This window comes from Euleptes europaea, chromosome 8 (assembly GCF_029931775.1).
Source record: "Euleptes europaea isolate rEulEur1 chromosome 8, rEulEur1.hap1, whole genome shotgun sequence".
NCBI lineage: Eukaryota > Metazoa > Chordata > Lepidosauria > Squamata > Sphaerodactylidae > Euleptes > Euleptes europaea.
The window spans coordinates 44,675,476-44,695,699 of NC_079319.1; the positions used below are offsets into that span (position 1 = coordinate 44,675,476).

Consider the following 20,224-nt stretch of genomic DNA (forward strand, 5'->3'; position numbering starts at 1 on the left):
AGAAGTCCCCTTCATCCTGTTTTTGTCACTTCCAGAAATGTTGAACAGCTGAGATCACTATATAAAACTCTGTTTCATCATGGCAATTGTGTCAGGTTAGAAATCTAGTCAGGATAGCGCCGGAGGGAAACCTGAGTAACAACAGCAAGGGTTGTGGCATGTGCTAAAGGCAGTGGACTGGCTCAGCAATCCATTCATACCACAATGATATCATTCTGAGATACCTTGAGATCTGCTGAGCTCTACTAGGACTAACACTTCCTCCTGTGTTGCTCTGATGAAATCAGGGACGTTCTTTTCTTACTGTCTAAGTGCCCGTCCCCTTATTACATATCGCTGAAAGGGCTTCTCTGCTTCATGGCTCATTCTCTATTCTTAAAATAATGGGATGGGAGCTTTTGGCACTAATTCTGTACAGTGCAAAATTAAATACCAAACATGTAATAGTGATACTATCAAAATGGATGGCTCAAAAATATATTGTTCCATTAGCCAGAGGAATTAGTGTTTGTCCATCCCTTCAGACAGGTGTTATTTGACATAAAATCTTGTGCAGGTTTAGAAAATGAAGAGGAAATCAGACATTTGGATGAAGAAATAAAAGAACTGAATGAATCTAACCTTAAAATTGAAGCTGACATGATGAAACTTCAGACACAGGTAAGAAAGTAAGCATTTCACTGAGTCCTAGCATTAAAGTCTGCTTGTCTTAGTCTGATCCAAGAGTGGTGAATTCTACTGTAGGTGACTCACAGGGAAATTTGTTTTAACAATGCCATGTCCCCCACAATTACTTTTGCAAGACTGGCATTGTGGCAGGATATAGAGTGGGCAAGCAGAATGGCCTAAACACAACAGGCTGATTTGTCAAGGTTTGGGCTTCAGCTGCCTTCCTATGCAGTCTGAAACAAAATTAACATGAATGTCTGAAACTGCCTTCTACTGTGTCTGATGACGGACCAGTACTATGATTGGCAGCAAAGTCTCATCTAAACTTCTCCATAGAAAACTACATGCATGTACAAGAGGTATTGGATTTCAACATATGATCTGTACCCACCCTTTTTGCAGAATACAGATTGCACATTAGAGGCTGCATCCATTGGGATGCCTGTGTGTAGACCCTTGTACACACATTCTAATGAACATGCGAAGATTGGGGATGGCACCAGCAAACTCAGTCTTTTTCTCTCCCCACTCCTCTCCTGCATGTGTATTTGTACCTGGATTTAACATCTGCACAGGGATCAAGATTGGTTACCTAGCATCAGAGCCATGCCCCTCATTCATCCAGCATACTCAGCCAAATGCTTATATCTTAATCTCCTTCTCAGGTGACAATCTTCCTAAACCAAGTGTTTCAGATAAGGGTGTTCGATTACGTTCCTCTCCTGGCTTATTTGAACAACACTGACAACAAGGAAAATGTCTCTTTTCCAGAACCTTCAGGCCCTTGATCCCAAATCCCTTTAGCTTCAGAGATTTTCACGCCTTCGTCTAAACATCCCTTCTCTGATGTCCTTTAAGCTCAAAAAATGTATGCATTCAGTCTTTCAAGTATTACCAGACTTTTAATTCTGTTTTGGAAATACCACAATATTCTAGTCTCTTGAGCAGAGTCTCTTGGCCTGCCAGATCTGGATCAGACCCTGAATTAGCTCCTTTGTCAACCCCTTTCATTTTCTATTTTTTTTAAGTCTTCCCACTCTGTCCTGTTCTAATCTCAGCCTATTCTACCACATAACCTCGCCCAGGAAAGTAGCTCAAGAGCTAATGCCAGGTTTCCTCTTATTGTAATGAGTCAGCAGGGATGCTGTAAGAAAAAGGCAGCCATGTAAACAGCAGCTTCCTTGCTTCTTTTCTCAATGCCTCGGGGCAAAGCTCTTCATTTTTAACCATCCACTAACCCTTCCCCTATTTTGTCAGCTTGAGTCTTGCTGTCTTTCATCCATTTGTGATCTCACTTCCCACAAACAATGCCCTTTTTATCCAATGGGGTCACAGTCTAGAGCTTCATTTAAACATGTTTCTCTTGTGAAACAACAGCCAAAGCCACTGGTTTGGAAATAATAGGACTTGTCCTAATTAGGAGTGTCTTGTGGCATTGATGTGCATGCAGCTGAAAGTATCTGAGGTTCAGTTCTGCACAGACGTCTTGTCCTGACTCTTCTCAGCAAGGGCTTGTGGGCAGTTGTGTTGGAGGCCAGGAGCCCACTTTCCACACTGTCATTTTGCTTCGTGGTTTCAGATAACATCTATGGAAAGCAATCTGAAAACAATAGAAGAAGAGAACAAACTTATAGAGCAGAACAACGAGAGCCTGCTAAAGGAGTTGGCTGGCCTAAGCCAAGCCCTCATCTCCAGTCTTGCAGACATTCAGCTTCCACAAATGGTATGTCTGTGACTACAACGTTGGCAGGTTGCTCTGGGAACCCACGTTGCAGATCTGTCAGAGATAGTCTTTAACAGTTAAGTGATTCCACACAATTTACCATGGAAATGTCCATGTCAAAAATTCTAGATGCAATTTTTTAATGAGCAAATGGTCTTGCACAACAGTGGAGGGGAGTGGTTTCGTCTGATTTCCTCTTCACTACAGCCTCCCGTGGTGTGGCACTTTGTTCGACCCTTTTGGATATGTGCAGGGGGAGGGATGCTGAAGGAAGGGAGATGATAAGGTGGTCCTCTTGTACAAGCTCCTTCCACTCACACATCTGTAGGATCCAACCCCACATTTTTTTAACAGGGAAAACATAATTAGTAGAATAGGACTCCAGGACTTAATTTATATTAATCTGTTAAATTGTAAATTTGCTAGCTGGGATCCAACTATGTGCACACCTGAGGGACGGGGATGCCCAGGGGGATCGTTTTACTTTTTTTGTTTTGTTTTGAACAGCAGAACTTCAAGCAACATCACACACTACTTTGCTCAGTTCCAAAGGCTGTTTTGTTCTGCAGCAATTTGGGCTGTCACTCAAGAAACCTAAGTCCAAAGTCTCTTCAGGTGTGTGAGAATATTGCTTGGTTCTTACATCATGGCCATTTTCACAGCATGCCTAATTCTTTAAATGTGTGGAGGGATGAGCAAGGATAACATCAAAAGGCCCAGAACTTCATGGCCAGTGTGATAACATTATACACAGATGCCTGGATCCATACATTTGTGCAATTTTATATGCCTAAGAGAGCTTTGGACTTGTATTTCTTGCATGGTGTCTGGCAAATCTTTTTGTGTAGTTGAGTGCAGTTTCAAAGATAGTTTGTGATGTGGCATGGAATGTCTGTTTTACAAAAGGGAGAGGCAAAAAATGTACTAGAATTATGAATTAGACTTTGAATTAGCTCTGTAGTTTCTGGCAGGTGAATGAAGCTTGGGACAATCTGATTACCCAAGGAATCTTTTAAGCGTTTGAGGGCATGTTTTCTGAACTCCCTTCACCAATCTACTGTTTTATTTAAAATAAAACAATACTAGGTATATATCAAGGAGAGGGGTTTCCCTCTTTCTGGGTCACCCTATCCACTTGGCAGGGAATTGGTGCTATCTCAGCTTTTGCAGAGTGGGCTGTGGAAGTGGAGCACAATGGGTTTTAATGGGTCCAGAAGCAGAGCTCAGTTATTTTGATGGGTCTTGAGTAAAGCCGTGTACACAATGTATTCAACCAAGCATATAGCTGGAAAAAAGTGTGTGTGTGTGTTGGTGGGGGGGAGTTCATACCCGTGTCCCTTGTTTTCTTTTTTCCTTTTTTCCAATTGCTGTCTTTTCTTTTCTTTTTACAACTGGTCTGACAACAAATAACTAAAGTACTTTCCTTCAGATCAGTGCTCAACTCTAGCAAAAGGCTAGAGATCAGTAGTCAACTCTAGCCTAAAGTCCCATGGACAAAAAGTATATTTCTCAAAGCCCTCTTTCTACGAGATCCAAATCTGCTGCTTCTTCTGTCCAGGTGACATTCTGCATCTAGTCTACCTGTTTTTTGGTTTGTTTGTGGTTTGTGTGTGTGTGTGTGTAACATCTCTTATTTTTATTCAGGGCCCAATCAGCGAGCAGAATTTTGAAGCATATGTAAATACGCTCACCGACATGTATAGCAATCTGGAGCGGGACTATTCCCCAGACTGCAAGGCTCTGCTGGAAAGTATCAAACAGGCAGTGAAGGGTATCCATGTGTAGGATGGGGAAGCTGCAAGGGCAACGGGAGTTACTTAGCAGCAACAGAATCCAGATGGACCTGTCAAGAGTTTGCAGACTGCTTTGGAGTATCAGATGTTGTGCTGCATTTACAACTACAACATTGCACTATTTTTTTTTCCAGCTGCCATAAAAAGGACAGACAACATAACAGACTATTATATTAACAGCAATGATTCAGATCACGGAATATATTTATTTCAATACGATTCCTTTTTGTTCTTGTTGTTTTGCACTCTTTTTTCTTTTTTGTAAAGTGAATGTAAAAAAGCGTGTGTACCTATTTTTTTACATTTTTAAATTTATTTTCAATCAAAGAGTTGGGATTTTTTTTTTAAATCTTTTAACCGCATTTCTTGGAACCTGCCATATTTTTACAAATGTGTTTGTTAATTTATTTTCCAATGGGATTTTAAATAGACTGAAAGTTATAGTGTAAATTGAATAATTTGCTGGGTTTGTACAGGAGGAAGAAGAAAAACTATGAATGAAGCAAATAACAGAACTGTGACTCTAGTTTTATTTTCACCATATGCTGCTTTTTATAACAGCTTTTTAAAAAACGAAATAAGAAATGGGTTTGTTGTTTGCAGTAGCCTGAGAAGTGAATAATCAGAGATGAAAAGGAGAATGGTGCCCTCTGCTGGAGGAACGTAAGTTCTTCAAGGGCAGCATGCTTGGGAAAGTTCAAGAATTTGTTAGCAATAATGAAATATAGCAATCAGCAAAGAATTGGACTTGGCTATATGCTTTAGCCTACACAGAATGATCATTTGAAACCAGGATTGATTTAAGGATCCATTTTGCTTAGTCATGTTCATTCATGAAAAATACGGTTTTACCCCCTTAAATGCGATTGGCTTTGAGATGACTTGTTTCCTTCTGGTACAGAGTCTTGTAAAAAAACATTGGTCCGTTGACCGATAATCAATATAATTTCATATTGGCAAAATGCATCCCAAGCTGATGATTTTGTACATATGACTATGCCAAGAAGACCTTCCCTGAAATGGCATTTATTATTCTTGGTAGAATGAGAGGATCTGAGAAGCCTGCAGTTGCTTTTCCATTGTGGCATGGTAGAGGCCAAGCCCCACTAAAGTGAACTGAGGCTGCGCAGCAACAATGTGTGATGGTTGGACCCATGACTCGTAGCCATGTATTTATGGGTTTTGCCCACATTGCACGCCGACTCTGTGAATCCAAACATGTACTTTGAAGGCCCCATTCAAGTTCGAAAGGGCTTAACAACCAAGAATTAGCACAACTGTAGCAACTCATTGGTAGATCCCTTTGGTATGGACAGAGCTATCTCAGACAAGGAAATGAGTGAGACCCTGCTTACCAAAGAGATATGCGTACATATCAGAGTCCTGTGGAGCTTTGGGCTTGGTTGTGGCATGCATTTGGGGCTGCTGCACTTAGTTTCAGTTCCAAGTGATACAGCGCTTAGGCAGAAATGCATACTTCCATGTCCCAAACAGTCTTTTGGGTACATCTGTATTCAGTGAATCTGTAAACCACTCAATTTAGTAGCAGATATAAACAGAAGCCCAATGTCTATTTCAGGGATTATAAGTAATAAAACATTTTTTCCCCGGAATTTTAATTTTGTTTGTTTTTAACCAAGGTATCTATGACCAGCTAAACTGCCTTTTTTGTATGCACACACGCCTCATGAGCATATGTGCCTCAGTGTAAAATATATACATGAATCTAGTGTGCATTTAATTTTTCTGTGATACAAGTGTTTATTTTGATTAGTCTACTTTATATCTTGACTGGACATGAAAGCATTAACAGGCTTAACTCATGCAATTCTATTATCTTGTCCCAATCTGAGGGTGCATCTTGGAGCTCATTCAGCTTTCATAGCTGGGGTCACTATTCTGCATTAAGGGGGTCTTGCTGTCCATGGGGGGGGGATTGATTTGGCCCTCAGACCTTAGTTTAGGCAGGAGACATGTCTGTTCTTAGAAACTGTGTTTATTTTATAAAAGAAACACTTTGACAAAAGCTGCAGTATGTGCCGATATAAAATAGAACACCAAATTTGCTATTAAATTATTGTATTTGTTTTAAAAAAGACATTTGCTATACTTGTTTAATGCAAACAAAAATGAGTTCACTCATGACAGAGACTAAAAGTTAATTTACTAAAAGTTAATTTATATATTTAATTTAATTTAAAGAATCTCCTACTTACCTATTTATTACTATGATTTCCTATGGCTTCATGTTAATTTATCAGTGTTTGGATTATTTGCTCAGGATGTATCTTTGTATTTATTTGCCTCCTTTGTACTTGATGTTTTGTAATGTGCACTGTGCTTCCCTCCCTTCCCCCTTTATTTTTCCTTTTCTTTCTTGGATTAATTTGCATTGACAAGCTGTCCTGTAAATTAGACCTTTTGTAAAAAGCAATGATGTATGCATCTTTTTTTTTAATTTTGGAGTAGTTTGTATACTGTTCCTTCATACAATTAATATTTCTTACATCAAAGCAACAAAAAATTGTGTTCTGTGCTGTACATTTGGTGTATGGTAGGAAATAAAATTGTTACTGAACAGGTTCCAAAAGTTTTTTTTTTTGTGTCTTCAGTTGACACATATGACATGCACATTTTTACTATACCCAAGAAACTATTACTAGGTGAATTGTTTTGTGTAGGTGAAACGTCATTCCTCTAAACTGTCTAGTCTAAAGGGACTTCTATAACCAATGCTTCGGTTGTGTGTTAGTTTGTCAGATAAACAGAGAAACATGAAATACCCCAGAAACTATACAGGGAATGAAATCAACAACCCCACCGGTGCTCCTGTTGCTTAAGCATCAGGCTTTCATTTTTTGGCAGAGGGAGCCTGTCTCTGTACCAGAACAAGAAAGGATTTGCACTGACCTTTAGCAGCTGCTTAATGATATTGAAACAGCAAAGCCAGAGTTTCCAGCAGTTAGAAACGCCTCATCGTGGAACAAATTTCGGAGAATTACAACATTGAGACACTGCAAAGATAAAAGGCTTACTTTTAGAAAGAAATTTCAGTGACTTCCAGAATCAGATTAGAATATAAAGCAGCAACAATGTAATTATCGTTTAACTACCAGAATTCACGCTACGTGTTTTACCATATCTAGGCATTGTTTAGGGAGGGCTGGAACACAAGATCATAGAAATCACTATCTTAGCTCTTCATTTTCACACATTAACTATTGTGGCTGTGGAGCTGCGGGTGTCCTCGATTTTGCCAGAATCGCATCTGAGGTGCTGGTGGGGGGAAAGGCAGAGGAGACGAGGAGGAAGAAAAAGTAGCTCTCTTTCCACTCATCTGGTTTCACCAGCACTGCAGCCTAAGGCAGTGGTCGCCAACGTAGGGTTGCCAGGTCCCTCTTTGCCAACGGCAGGAGGTTTTTGGGGCGGAGCCTGAGGAGGGTGGGATTTACGGAGGGGAGGGACTTCAATGCCATAGAGTCCAATTGCCAAAGCAGCCATTTTCTCCAGGGGAACTGATCTCTATCGGCTGGAGTTAAGTTGTAATAGCAGGAGATCTTCAGTTGGTAACTGGAGGTTGGCAATCCTATCCCAACATGGTACTTGTGGGCACCATGGTGCCTGCCAACACCTTTTCTGGTACCTGCCAAGTGTTTTTAGGAAGTGTCAGACCTCTGTCGTCTAGTGCTCAGAGTTTCACAGACCAGCAGCTGGTGGCATATATTTTATCAGAAAGAAATTCTTTTACTACTCAGCAAGTAGCCAGATACCTGCTAGCTGTATCAAGGATGCACAAACAGCTTGTATGTGTTCCTAGATAATGTTACCGACAATGTTATATTAATGCTTTTATAGACTGTTTGGTTTTTGTAATCCTGTTTTATAACTATGATGTGGTAAGTGCCTAATAAAGGTGATGATGATGATGATTTTTTTTTTAGGAAGTCGGTGAGGCCAGGTAGGGCTTTTGCCCAGCAAGGCTTCTGATTGACTATTGGAGATTTGATTTTTTTTAAATGTTACACGGGCAGCAGCTGCCACCATGGCACAAGGATCTACCCTCTGTTCCTGAAGGTAAGCTGTGGCAATCATTTTGTGGCTGGCTCCACCTCCTGCATCTGTCATTTTGTGGCAGCCATTTGGTTGCTGCACCCACTATGCCATGTCAGAATTCCAAATGTGCCCGCAGGCTCAAAAAGGTTGGGGACCCCTGGCCTAAGGTTAGTGGGAGACAGGAGGAGGAAGGGGAGTTATTTGTTTGGGGCATATAATCCAAGCCAGAAAAGTAGTTGGGGTAGGGAGGTTTTTGGGGCAGCGCCTGAGGAGGGCAGGGTTTGGAGAGGGACTTCAATGCCATAGAGTCCAATTGCCAAATCAGCCATTTTCTCCAGGTGAACTGATCTCTATCAGCTGGAGATCAGTTGTAACAGCAGGAGATCTCCGGCTAGTACCTGGAGGTTAAGCGACAAGAATCAACCAGCACTAACATTTGAACTTAACTAGTTGTTGGTTCTTGTAGGTTATCCGGGCTGTGTAACCGTGGTCTTGGAATTTTCTTTCCTGACGTTTCGCCAGCAACTGTGGCAGGCATCTTCAGAGTAGTAACACTGAAGGACAGTGTCTCTCAGTGTCAAGGGTGTAGAAAGAGTAATATATAGTCAGAAAGGGGTTGGGTTTGAGCTGAGTATTGTCCTGCAAAAGTATTGTCCTGTAAGTATCAAGATAATGTGCTAATGAGGGTATGGTATGTTAATATGGAACCATTGTATCCTGAAGTGATCTGTTAATGTGTGTAATCCAAAACTAATCTGTATGGCTATTGTTGAATGTTGTCTTTGTCTGGAGGTGTTTCAGGGCAGGAAGCCAAGCCTTATTCATTCTTAAACTCTCCTCTTTTCTGTTAAAGTTGTGCTGATGTTTGTGAATTTCAATGGCTTCTCTGTGCAATCTGACAAAATAGTTGGTAGAATTGTCCAGTCTTTCAGTGTCTTGGAATAAGACCCTGTGTCCTGTTTGTGTCAGTCCATGTTCAGCCACTGCTGATTTCTCAGGTTGGCCAAGTCTGCAGTATCTTTCATGTTCTTTTATCCTTGTTTGTATGCTGCGTTTTGTGGTCCCGATGTAAACTTCTCCACAGCTGCAAGGTATACGATATACTCCTGCAGAGGTGAGGGGGTCTCTTTTGTCTTTTGCTGATCGTAGCATTTGTTGTATTTTCTTGGTGGGTTTAAACACTGTTTGTAGGTTATGTTTTTTCAAAAGTTTCTCCATCCTATCAGTGACTCCTTTAATAAATGGCAAGAATACCTTTCCTATGGGAGACTGTTTTTCTTGAGTTTTCTGATTTTTGTTTGGTTCAATGGCCCTTCTGATTTCATTCTTGGAGTAGCCGTTTGCTAGCAGTGCGTGATTTAGATGGTTAGTTTCTTCCTTGAGAAACTGTGGTTCACAGATCCGTCTTGCACGGTCCATTAATGTTTTGATTATTCCTCTTTTCTGTCGGGGGTGGTGGTTGGAGTTTTTGTGTAAGTAGCGATCTGTGTGAGTTGGTTTCCGGTAGACCTTGTGACCTAACTGAAGGTTTGATTTACGGATGACAAGGGTATCAAGAAATGGGAGTTTACCCTCAATTTCCTTTTCCATGGTAAACTGAATGTTTGGATGGATATTATTAAGATGGTTTAGAAAGTCCATTAATTTTTCTTCACCATGGCTCCAAATGGTAAATGTATCATCTACGAACCTGAACCAGACTGTAGGTTTGTAAGGTGCTGATTCTAATGCTGTCTTTTCAAAATATTCCATGTAAAAGTTTGCTATTACTGGACTGAGTGGACTTCCCATAGCTACTCCAAATCAAACCTTCAGTTAGGTCACAAGGTCTACCGGAAACCAACTCACACAGATCGCTACTTACACAAAAACTCCAACCACCACCCCCGACAGAAAAGAGGAATAATCAAAACATTAATGGACCGTGCAAGACGGATCTGTGAACCACAGTTTCTCAAGGAAGAAACTAACCATCTAAATCACGCACTGCTAGCAAACGGCTACTCCAAGAATGAAATCAGAAGGGCCATTGAACCAAACAAAAATCAGAAAACTCAAGAAAAACAGTCTCCCATAGGAAAGGTATTCTTGCCATTTATTAAAGGAGTCACTGATAGGATGGAGAAACTTTTGAAAAAACATAACCTACAAACAGTGTTTAAACCCACCAAGAAAATACAACAAATGCTACGATCAGCAAAAGACAAAAGAGACCCCCTCACCTCTGCAGGAGTATATCGTATACCTTGCAGCTGTGGAGAAGTTTACATCGGGACCACAAAACGCAGCATACAAACAAGGATAAAAGAACATGAAAGATACTGCAGACTTGGCCAACCTGAGAAATCAGCAGTGGCTGAACATGGACTGACACAAACAGGACACAGGGTCTTATTCCAAGACACTGAAAGACTGGACAATTCTACCAACTATTTTGTCAGATTGCACAGAGAAGCCATTGAAATTCACAAACATCAGCACAACTTTAACAGAAAAGAGGAGAGTTTAAGAATGAATAAGGCTTGGCTTCCTGCCCTGAAACACCTCCAGACAAAGACAACATTCAACAATAGCCATACAGATTAGTTTTGGATTACACACATTAACAGATCACTTCAGGATACAATGGTTCCATATTAACATACCATACCCTCATTAGCACATTATCTTGATACTTACAGGACAATACTTTTGCAGGACAATACTCAGCTCAAACCCAACCCCTTTCTGACTATATATTACTCTTTCTACACCCTTGACACTGAGAGACACTGTCCTTCAGTGTTACTACTCTGAAGATGCCTGCCACAGTTGCTGGCGAAACGTCAGGAAAGAAAATTCCAAGACCACGGTTACACAGCCCGGATAACCTACAAGAACCAATGAACTCTGACCGTGAAAGCCTTCGACAATATTTTTAACTAGTTGTGTTATACATTCTCAAATATAATAACCAAAAAACATTCAACAAACAAACATGAAATAGACCACACTGAGGACAAAAAGGAACAATCAGGTAAGTCCATACACCCAGTCCACTGGGCAAAAGATAATGATGCTTCACTAGTATTACTTAACAAATTGCAGTCAGTCCTGGGGGGGGGGGGGAGTTTTAATAGACAAGTTCACTTGACAAATTGCAGTCAGTCCGCAGGTTGAAAGAAGAAACACACCTTCTGGAATGTGTCAACGTTTTCACCGTTTTCATCCTGCGGACTGACTGCAATTTGTCAAGTGAACTTGTCTAGTAAAACCTCCCCCACCCCAGAGGACTGACTGCAATTTGTTAAGTAATACTAGTGAAGCATCATTATCTTTTGCCAACTGTTCTTCTTCTTCTACCTCTCCAAAATCAGCGGGGGGGGGGGGCTTAAAAAGACACTCCTGAAGTTTGGTTTACAATGTACAAAACTGCCACCATTGCACCATTACAGCATCCTGGGAAAAATGCACCTTCTTTGTAGCATAGCATCAATGCTATGGAATAACGTTATAGCAATGTGTTGTTGTTTTTTAATTGTGGGAAAATATTTTTGTTCTCTACCCAGTAAATGGCAGGGGAGGGAGGGGGAAGGAGAGAGGTGAGGGCAGACGGGCCTCTGTGACATATGGGAGGGAAGGGAGGAGGTCAGAGGGAGGGATGGGAAGGCTTGTGTGATGAAGTGGGAGGGGAGAAAAGCTGCAAAGGGAAACGTCCCCACTAACAATGCAGCAAATGGATCTCACAGAAACATTAACTTTGCCGGAAAACAGCAGCCAGAAGCAGCAGGGGGGTGGGGGAGAATGGATTTGCCAAAGCTGCACTGGAAACAGCCTAAACATGTGCGGAGAACACCCCATAAACCTCCCGCCGGTGGCGAAGAGGGACCTGGCAACCCTATCTCACACTGAGGAGGCATTGTGATATCTCACTAGTTGCCTGGTTTTGGTTTGTTTTTAAAAGGGCATTTTAAAAACAAAATGTAACAAAAGTGTTGCTTATTAGGGTAATTAATGTCATACCTGTGAGGAATTTCAGGGAAGGGTAAAGTTTCCGCCTTCCCTCCCAGACTTCCTCTACCATTTGGCTTCAAGGAAGAAGGCTCCACTTGCATTTTGTGTCCCCTCTTTTCTCTCCACTGCTCTCTCTCTGCTCCTTTAAGGGTGCAATCGTCTCTGCATTTAAAGTAATTCTCCACTGGAGGAAGATTCCTTGGATACAACCCATAGTTTCTAGTGTAAAGTTCAATATACATCTGTCATGTTTAATTAAAAATTAACCAGGCTGTTAAACAATGCTTCACTTTGGAGCTTGACATGAAGACAGGAAGCACAGGTTAACAATCTCTGTTTGCGATTTTGTCTGTGGGAGGGTGTGGTATTTTTGTATTTGTGCTATTTTTTTCTTCAGACTCATTGTTCAAGACTGAGTTTCCAAAAAAAAGCAGCATATTATTATGATCATTTGTGTTGATTGCAGCTTTACGTTTTATGCTAACAAAGCCGGGCCCTTTTCAGTTTGGTTGTAGGCCAGGCTATGGGACACAGATGGCACCAGTGGCCTCAGTTGATGGCCTGTGTTTGAATGTAGACAAAGACCATGCTAGTTTGTTGCTCCTATTGAATCTATCTGCTTTCAGATTTCTTGCAATTCAAACTTTATTGTTTTGTTTATTGGATGTTCCATCCTGTTGATCGTTTTTGATACACTTGTGTGATCTGCCTTAGTGAAAAAGGAAGATATTTCCCCCCTTTTTTGTCATCAAGTCACAGCTGATTTATGGTGACCTCTAGTGGGATTTTCAAGGCAAGAAACATTGGGAGGTGGTTTGCCATTGCCTGCCTCCACATCATGACCTTGATATTCCTTGGTGGTCTCCCACAGTGCCAAATCTACATTTTTTGAAGGAGGGCAAAAGTACAATATGACACCCTCCATCATCATCATCATTCCTTTATTGGCATAAAAACATAATACAGAAGGGTACAAAAGGAATGGAGATATTAAAAAGTGCCCTTTACAGAATAGTTAAAAGACAGTTACATCGAATAGAGCTGTTTGTTGATACTGCCATCTAATTAACTGTTTGGCGGGCTTTTAAAACAAACTTTAAAAACTGTGCCACCGTCTCCAATATATGGGGCGAACGATTGTTCAATAAATAGGAAACGTTAAAAGAATCTGAGACGTTCTGTCTATTAACCAACAGGGGGCTTCAAAGTTCGTTACTAGATTCAGTGTAGAAACTACAATAAAATAAGACATCAACAACCATTTCAATACAATTGTTGTCACAAGGGCAAAGCCTGTCAGACAGAGGGATTTTCTGAAATCTGCCTTCGAGTAGCGCAGATGGCAAAACATTAAATCTGGCCAGAGAAATGGCTCTACGTTGAGAAGGATCACACAGGTGAGATAAGTATGGGGAGGGCTGATAAAAGTCAAAAGATACCCCTAAATTTGATGGGGAGCAGACGCCCTCCATATATTGTATATATTTTTTTTCTTTATAGATACATATGCAATCAGCGTCATGGTGCTGTCCCATAGTGCACTGGCTTTAACTGTGCTCTGGCAAATTTGAGAGGAATAGTCACACCAGTCCATTACAGCAAAGTCTGGTGGTACCTTAAACACGTAGATTTATTGAGATAGAAGCCCTTGGTGACTAGCATCTGACAAAGCAGGCCCCAGCCCATGAAAGCTTCTGCCACAATCTGTTAGATTCACACCATGCCCATCCTAAATAGAGTTACGCCCTTCTCAGTCCACTAAACCCAGTGAGAAGAGTGGACTGAGAAGGGTGTAACTCTGCTTCAGGTGGCACTGCTAACCCTACTCTGCCTGGCGCGTTGTTGTTTTTTAACATACCAAATATCTGGAATTAGTGTTGGCGGTTCAGGTCTGCCAGTTTCTTACAGCAGAGGTGACTAAATCAATAGTTCCACCTGCTGACTGTTAAAAGAAGCATCCAGGATGCTTGCAGTTGTACTCTGTGGTTCAGGTCATTCTAAAAAAAAAACACACCTGTAAATGAGGTCAAGGAGGCTGCTGGGGCAACCTGTGGAAGAGATTTAAATAGTTCCTTGAATTCCACTACAGACCTTTGAACCTCAAAGGGAAGAGACTGTAGTAATCTGGCCCTGACCAGCAACTGCAGAATGTTAAAGCTGGCCTATTAAATCACAAACCAATAATTTGTTTCATTTATACCCTGCCTTTCTCCCCTATGGGGACCCAGAGTGGCTGATATCATTCTCCTCTCCTCCATTTATCCTCACAACAACCCTGTGAGGTAGGTTGGGCTAACAGAGTGTGACTGGCCCAAGGTCACCCAGCAAGCTTCCATGGCATGAGTGAGGATTTGAACCTGGGTCTTCCAAATCCTAGTCCAACACTCTAACCACTACACCACACTGGCAATAATCCAATTCCTTAAGCTCCCCAAAGATCTGTTATGCACAATTATCATTAGGTAGTATTTCTGGTATGCTTGCATTTTCTTGATACAAATTTGACTTTAGAGACAAGTCCTATTTATTTATTTACTTGGAATCTGCCTTTCCCTTAAGGTGGTTCCCATTCCATATGTAAACATACACCAGTGAAATCTTGCCTTGAAAAACCTACAGGGTTCACTGTAAGTCAGCTGTGACTTGACAGAAACACACACACTTATGCATTCATGACTGTACCCCAAAGGGGTACCCATAAGCTAGGCATTGCATACAAATTGTCCCTGCTGGATCAGGGTGAAATAAGTCAAGCATACCTTAAATATTTGCACAACAGTGAAATACACCTAGCTACATTATACAGATACAAATGTAGTCAACAAAAGAAAAATCTGAGCACCGCTACAACTATTTCCATTTCACCCACAACCAGCTGTGAAGAGTAGAATAGATGTGGGGGGGGGGAGGGAATCTTCATAATGATAATCACAGTGTGTGTTACAGAGGAGGCAGAACCACAGAGGCATGAAAGGAGCATATGCTTTCTCCTCTATTAGTGCCAGAACCATTATTATATGTCAAACGGGGTTCTTGACAAAACAGCAAAGCGTTTTTAATCACGTCTGTGCAAGGCAAAACAAGTTACTTTGGGGGAGTGTGTGTGCGTGTGTGTGTGCGTGCGTGTGTGTACAAATATATCTCCAAGTTGCAGGTTGGAGCCAAAGAACTGCAAGCAGAAGGAAAATAGCTGCTTGTGTTATTCCACAAATGCTTGCGTATGACTTCAAATAGCTCTATACTAGGTATGTTCTATAGTGGTTGTCATGTTTTTACTTGTACAAGAGGTTGCACAAGCTCTTGCACAAACATGTCGGGATTTAGTTGCACTTTTAGCTGGTCATTTCCCCCTTGAATGTTGCTCTTCAAGATTGGTGATTATCACCCGAATCCCGCCCCTCCATCCTTTTACTTCTGAGCTCTTGCATGAATTGTGCATGTGTGCTATTTTGTGTGCTTGAAATCATTTTGTAATAAAACTCCATTTCATTTGGAACAAAACTGCCTTTTTATTTTGGAGTTTTCCATAAGGACTTATCCCTGTATACAAAAGCTGCAGATCCTGGTTACCCAACCTCTCGCAAGGCTCTGTCTCGCTACGAATTCCCCCATATAAAGTGGAGGTACTCTAATTCGTGTAACCGGGGAGGGAAATACTTCAAGGTTGCAATCCTGCGAACTTCCTTCCAAGGATTAAGCCCCATTGATGTATTTCTTAGGATGTATTTCTTTGTCTTGTACGAAAAAAGCACAGGCTCAGCTTTTGATGAGTCTCCAGGAGCATGATGTTCTTGGATGTCAGATGTTCAATAATATTGTGACTGATAATTCCATGGCTACTGGGCCCTGCACTGTCCTTTACCCAGACATTTGCCAGGATCTGGCTGCCTGTGTGGAGAACAGCATCAGTTTAGTGAGCAACTATTTTGCAGATTATGCCCTAAATCTCTATAAATAACTTTTGAGGATACCCACTCCCACACACAAAATAGCTTTACTAAATTTTGTAATCCCAAAAAAGAACATGCCAAAATATATACTGTATGTGTCTCTATGTACTAGTGCCCTCTACTGGAATTCCTGATGATTTATAGATTAAAACTACTTGTTGGATTTTAAGTATATCTATACCACGAGCTTCAATAGGGTTAATACTCATTTCCTCTCTGTGGGGAATTATGGGAAGTGGAGAACACCCGTGACAATGTACAGTTGTCAGGATTCTTTCAATAAAGCAGTGGCAGCTAAACTGGTATGAAACAGTCACCACCATTTAGATATTAAAAAAAATGTTTTGAGTCCACACTTTCTTGCGTTCCTCGTTTAACAACTATATATTTTAGGAGTCTATGGCTTTCTAATCCAATAGAAACTGATTAGCAGATGCCTTTGATAACTGAGTTCTAAAGAGGATGCAGCTTACTCTTCAGAGACAGGAAGAATTCACATGAACATGTACTTCCAGAGGCAGGGTGTTCTTCAAGAAAGTGTGACTTACTTCTGTACATTCATGTAAGTCTGTATACAGTCTAAGAAGGAAAGTGCACACAGTTGTTCTAACCTCTGCCAGGATATATTCACTCAGGTACTAGGGTGGCCAGCCTCCAGATGGGGCCTGGCAATTTCCTGGAATTACAACTGACCTCCAGGCTACAAAGATCAGTTCCCCAGGAGAAAATGGTTGCTTTGGAGGGTGGATGCTATGGCATTATATCCCATTGAGGTCCCTCCCCTGCCCAAACTCCGCCCACCTTAGGCTCCACCCCCACATCTCCAGGATTTTCCCAACCCAGAGCTGGCAACCCTACTTCACTTTTCGAGCATACTTTTAACCCTGTATGCCCTTCAGTTGCTGGGTTTACTTGAAAAGAGGAAGTATAGAGAGTAAGAGGCAACAGTACAGATTGTTCTTCAGTGAGGAATGATATCCACTGTTTTTCGGAATGCTTCAGAAATATGGACCATGCTCTCACCCTGGCTCAGACCGCCTCTGTTTTCCACCACATAGTAGAGCACTTTTTTTCTTGGTTCTAATACCTAACGTGAAATTGGCACTAAGTGTGATCTTTCTAGTGAGAAAAAAGCATTATTTAATTGTGTTCGTCAAATGTGTGTGAACAGTACAGTGTTAGATCACACCTATCTGAATAACCCTCTGACACTTGTACAATGTGAATGCAGCCTTGTTGAGAATAGAATGTAAAGACTATTAAGGATTTTGAGTGTGTCTGTCTGTTAATCTGAAGTAACTCTTAATGTCAACGTGGGTTAGAAAGTCCTGCAGTGGGTTGGAATGAAGAACACCAGCATCACAATATTCCACAGTCCCATGTACAACTGAGATATTGGTGTCTAAGAGCAAGAGAGTTAAAGATGTGCAGGTTAAAGATGTGCAGGAAGACTTATGGAGTTTCAATCAAGCTGTTGACAAGGTATTCACAAATTGGTCCTTGTCAGTCTGTCATTGCACTGAGTACTCTAGTGGATTCTTTTGGATACACAACAATGAGCAGAAGACAGCACAACTTCTGAATTAACAGCTTCATTTCCCCCCATTACTTAGAGGGCTATTAGCAGACTGTAAGTAACTTGTGGGGGATATACTTTGTCAAGAATGTACTAAAATATTTGTTTCCTGAATAAGTAATCATAATAAACAGTGTGTTGACCAGTGATGAGGAATAACCCCTGAAATGATCTTTCTCTTCCTTTCTGTGCTATCTGTCATGTCTTCTTAAAACAAGAAATACATAGACTAGAAACTTTGCTCATAGCTGTATATACATATTTGCTAAGAATTTTAAAATAAAAAAAATTGTGGCAAACAAATGATACCTACACTGCACAATGGAACAGAAGTAAAGCATTATCGTTTCAAATACATTATGAAATAACAGTACTTTGTATGACTAATTTCAATAACAGATGTTCTGTAAGAACCAATATGACAAACTACAATAAAGAAATCAAACTAAGTATTCAATAAGGATTTATCAGGTCAAGATTGCCAAGGAGGGAGCACTAGAGGACAGAATACTGGGGGCCTAGGGAGGGAGGAAAAGTGCTGCTGGTGTTCAGCTGTAAATTCCGTGGACCCTTGACTGAGGGGAAGGGGAGGGGGCACTTGGGGGAATCACCAGCACACAGCCATATCTGCCTGCCTGATAAAATGAGGGGGAGAGAAAGCTATGCATGCTGTCCAGAACTCTTTGGAGGAAGAATTGGATAGAAATGGAATGGTGCACTTCAGATTAGTAGACTATTCATGGTAATACCAAGTCATGAGACGTTTAAATCTAATCATTAGATTGGATCTGGATGGTGTGAAGAGGGGGCAGAAGGAATCTTGTCTTGGGGCCCTTAGGTTCTCAGCAGCCCCATAACAGGCTTGACTCAAAAGCCAGAGCAGTGTTCTTTCCAGACAAAAATATACTGTTACCCAAGCTAGACTGAGAGAGAGAGGAATTAGCTTTAGAAGGGGTTACAGAAATGGACAATGCAAGATCTTGTAGTCTGTATATACCAGGGGGATAAGGTACCCAAACGGTAAGGAATCAACATAAACTCATGGGCTAATATTGATACAAGTGATTTTGTGAATAACAGGGCTACATACAAGTTGTTTATATTTATATTAATTTTGTGTTTGTATTAAAATTATGATATATTATTCACAAAATAACTTGTATCAATATTAGCCCATGACTTCATGTTGATTCCTTACTTTTGGGTACCTTATTCTAGTTTTATAGGGTTATGGGTTTTTCTCCCTTTTTGTTGTTGCTATACCAGGGGGATCCCAGTGATGATACCCCAAAATAAAATTATGAGGAGAGAGAAAGTGATTGTAAACACACACAAATGACTTTATTATATATCAAATAATATAATAAAAATATAAAGAACATACAGTTAAGCACCTGAGAACTGATTCCCTAAGCACTCACACATGCATACCACCAAGAGGGCGCACCTTATTAGAAAGAGAAGGGAAGAAACTGTGAAGTTTTGGGAAGAGGCATACAACCTTAAATTCTGGGCTTGAGGTTTGGAGGGGTCAGGAAAGAAAGAATGGAGACAGACAGACATAGGAACAGGAAATTATGAATAGGTCAGAAGATGAGCCTGCCTGTCGGACTGGTTGATTGATGGCTTTGCTAAGGTGATTCAATCAAGCTAAGTGGCAATCTTGACACAGATCTTCCACCCATAGACAGAAGGAGGGCAAATGGCCTTTCCTGAGTTTATGACTGAACCATCTGACAAGAGCTTTCATTATTGACTTGCAAATCTGGGTCTTTGGCTTATGGCCAAAAGGTGTGAGGTGCTCTAGAGGTTTAAACAAAGGATTAATGACTGATGTTCTTCTAGCACATTCAGGCAGTTGGCTACTTCCTCTTGAAAGCACCAAGGGGAACTCCTGCTTTTAACTTGAAAGACCCTGCTTTAATATCAAGCAGATGCATTTTCCTTGCATCTAGGGCATCTGAAGGCCAAAGGATCTTGGAGTGCAAATAGAATGGGTTGGGGCCACCACCCAACATAATGATTCCTTTCACAGCTAGAGCATGTTCGTTTTCTTTTTCATCTGGAATGCTGGTTGACCACCAAGGTTGGCATAGATATACTAGAAATGTTCCTCAATGAGAAGAAAGAATGCAATGGAGGGATGGATTCCAGATTATACAGTTTATTCTGAAGAGGTTGGCTGTCACTAAAGTAATCTAATATTAACTACTGTGCCAGCATTGATATTATACCAAACTACTCACAGCATCTTCAAGGGTAGCAGCAGATGGGCCAGCACCCTATCAGTCAATGCAGATCTTCCTAAACTGGTATTTCAACTGAATCCGTAAAATATATCCTAAATGGACCGGCTGCACATCCTCAGATATTCTGTAGGAGAGGATAATGAAGAAATCTACCCACATCTGAGAGACAACAAGAGTGAGAGCATGACTCAAGGGGTCAATTAGAAGTAAATGAACAA

The 20,224-nt window shown here is 41.0% G+C and overlaps 1 protein-coding gene across 8 annotated transcripts in view; it reads left to right on the forward strand.

The window, feature by feature from the left end:
- ST18 (ST18 C2H2C-type zinc finger transcription factor) overlaps positions 1-4,949 on the forward strand; it is a 220,013-nt gene extending 215,064 nt beyond the window's left edge. For 5 of the 8 annotated variants that reach the window (XM_056854242.1, XM_056854241.1, XM_056854240.1 and 2 more), the window contains 4 exons: positions 557-660; positions 2,249-2,392; positions 2,900-3,007; positions 4,037-4,949. In XM_056854242.1, coding sequence (XP_056710220.1) covers positions 557-660; positions 2,249-2,392; positions 2,900-3,007; positions 4,037-4,177 — 497 coding nt within the window. In that variant the 3' untranslated portion in view covers positions 4,178-4,949. The remainder of the gene's footprint in view (positions 1-556; positions 661-2,248; positions 2,393-2,899; positions 3,008-4,036) is intronic. The other 3 variants (XM_056854237.1, XM_056854239.1, XM_056854243.1) reach the window with 3 other exon arrangements.
- Positions 4,950-20,224: the final 15,275 nt, after the last annotated feature.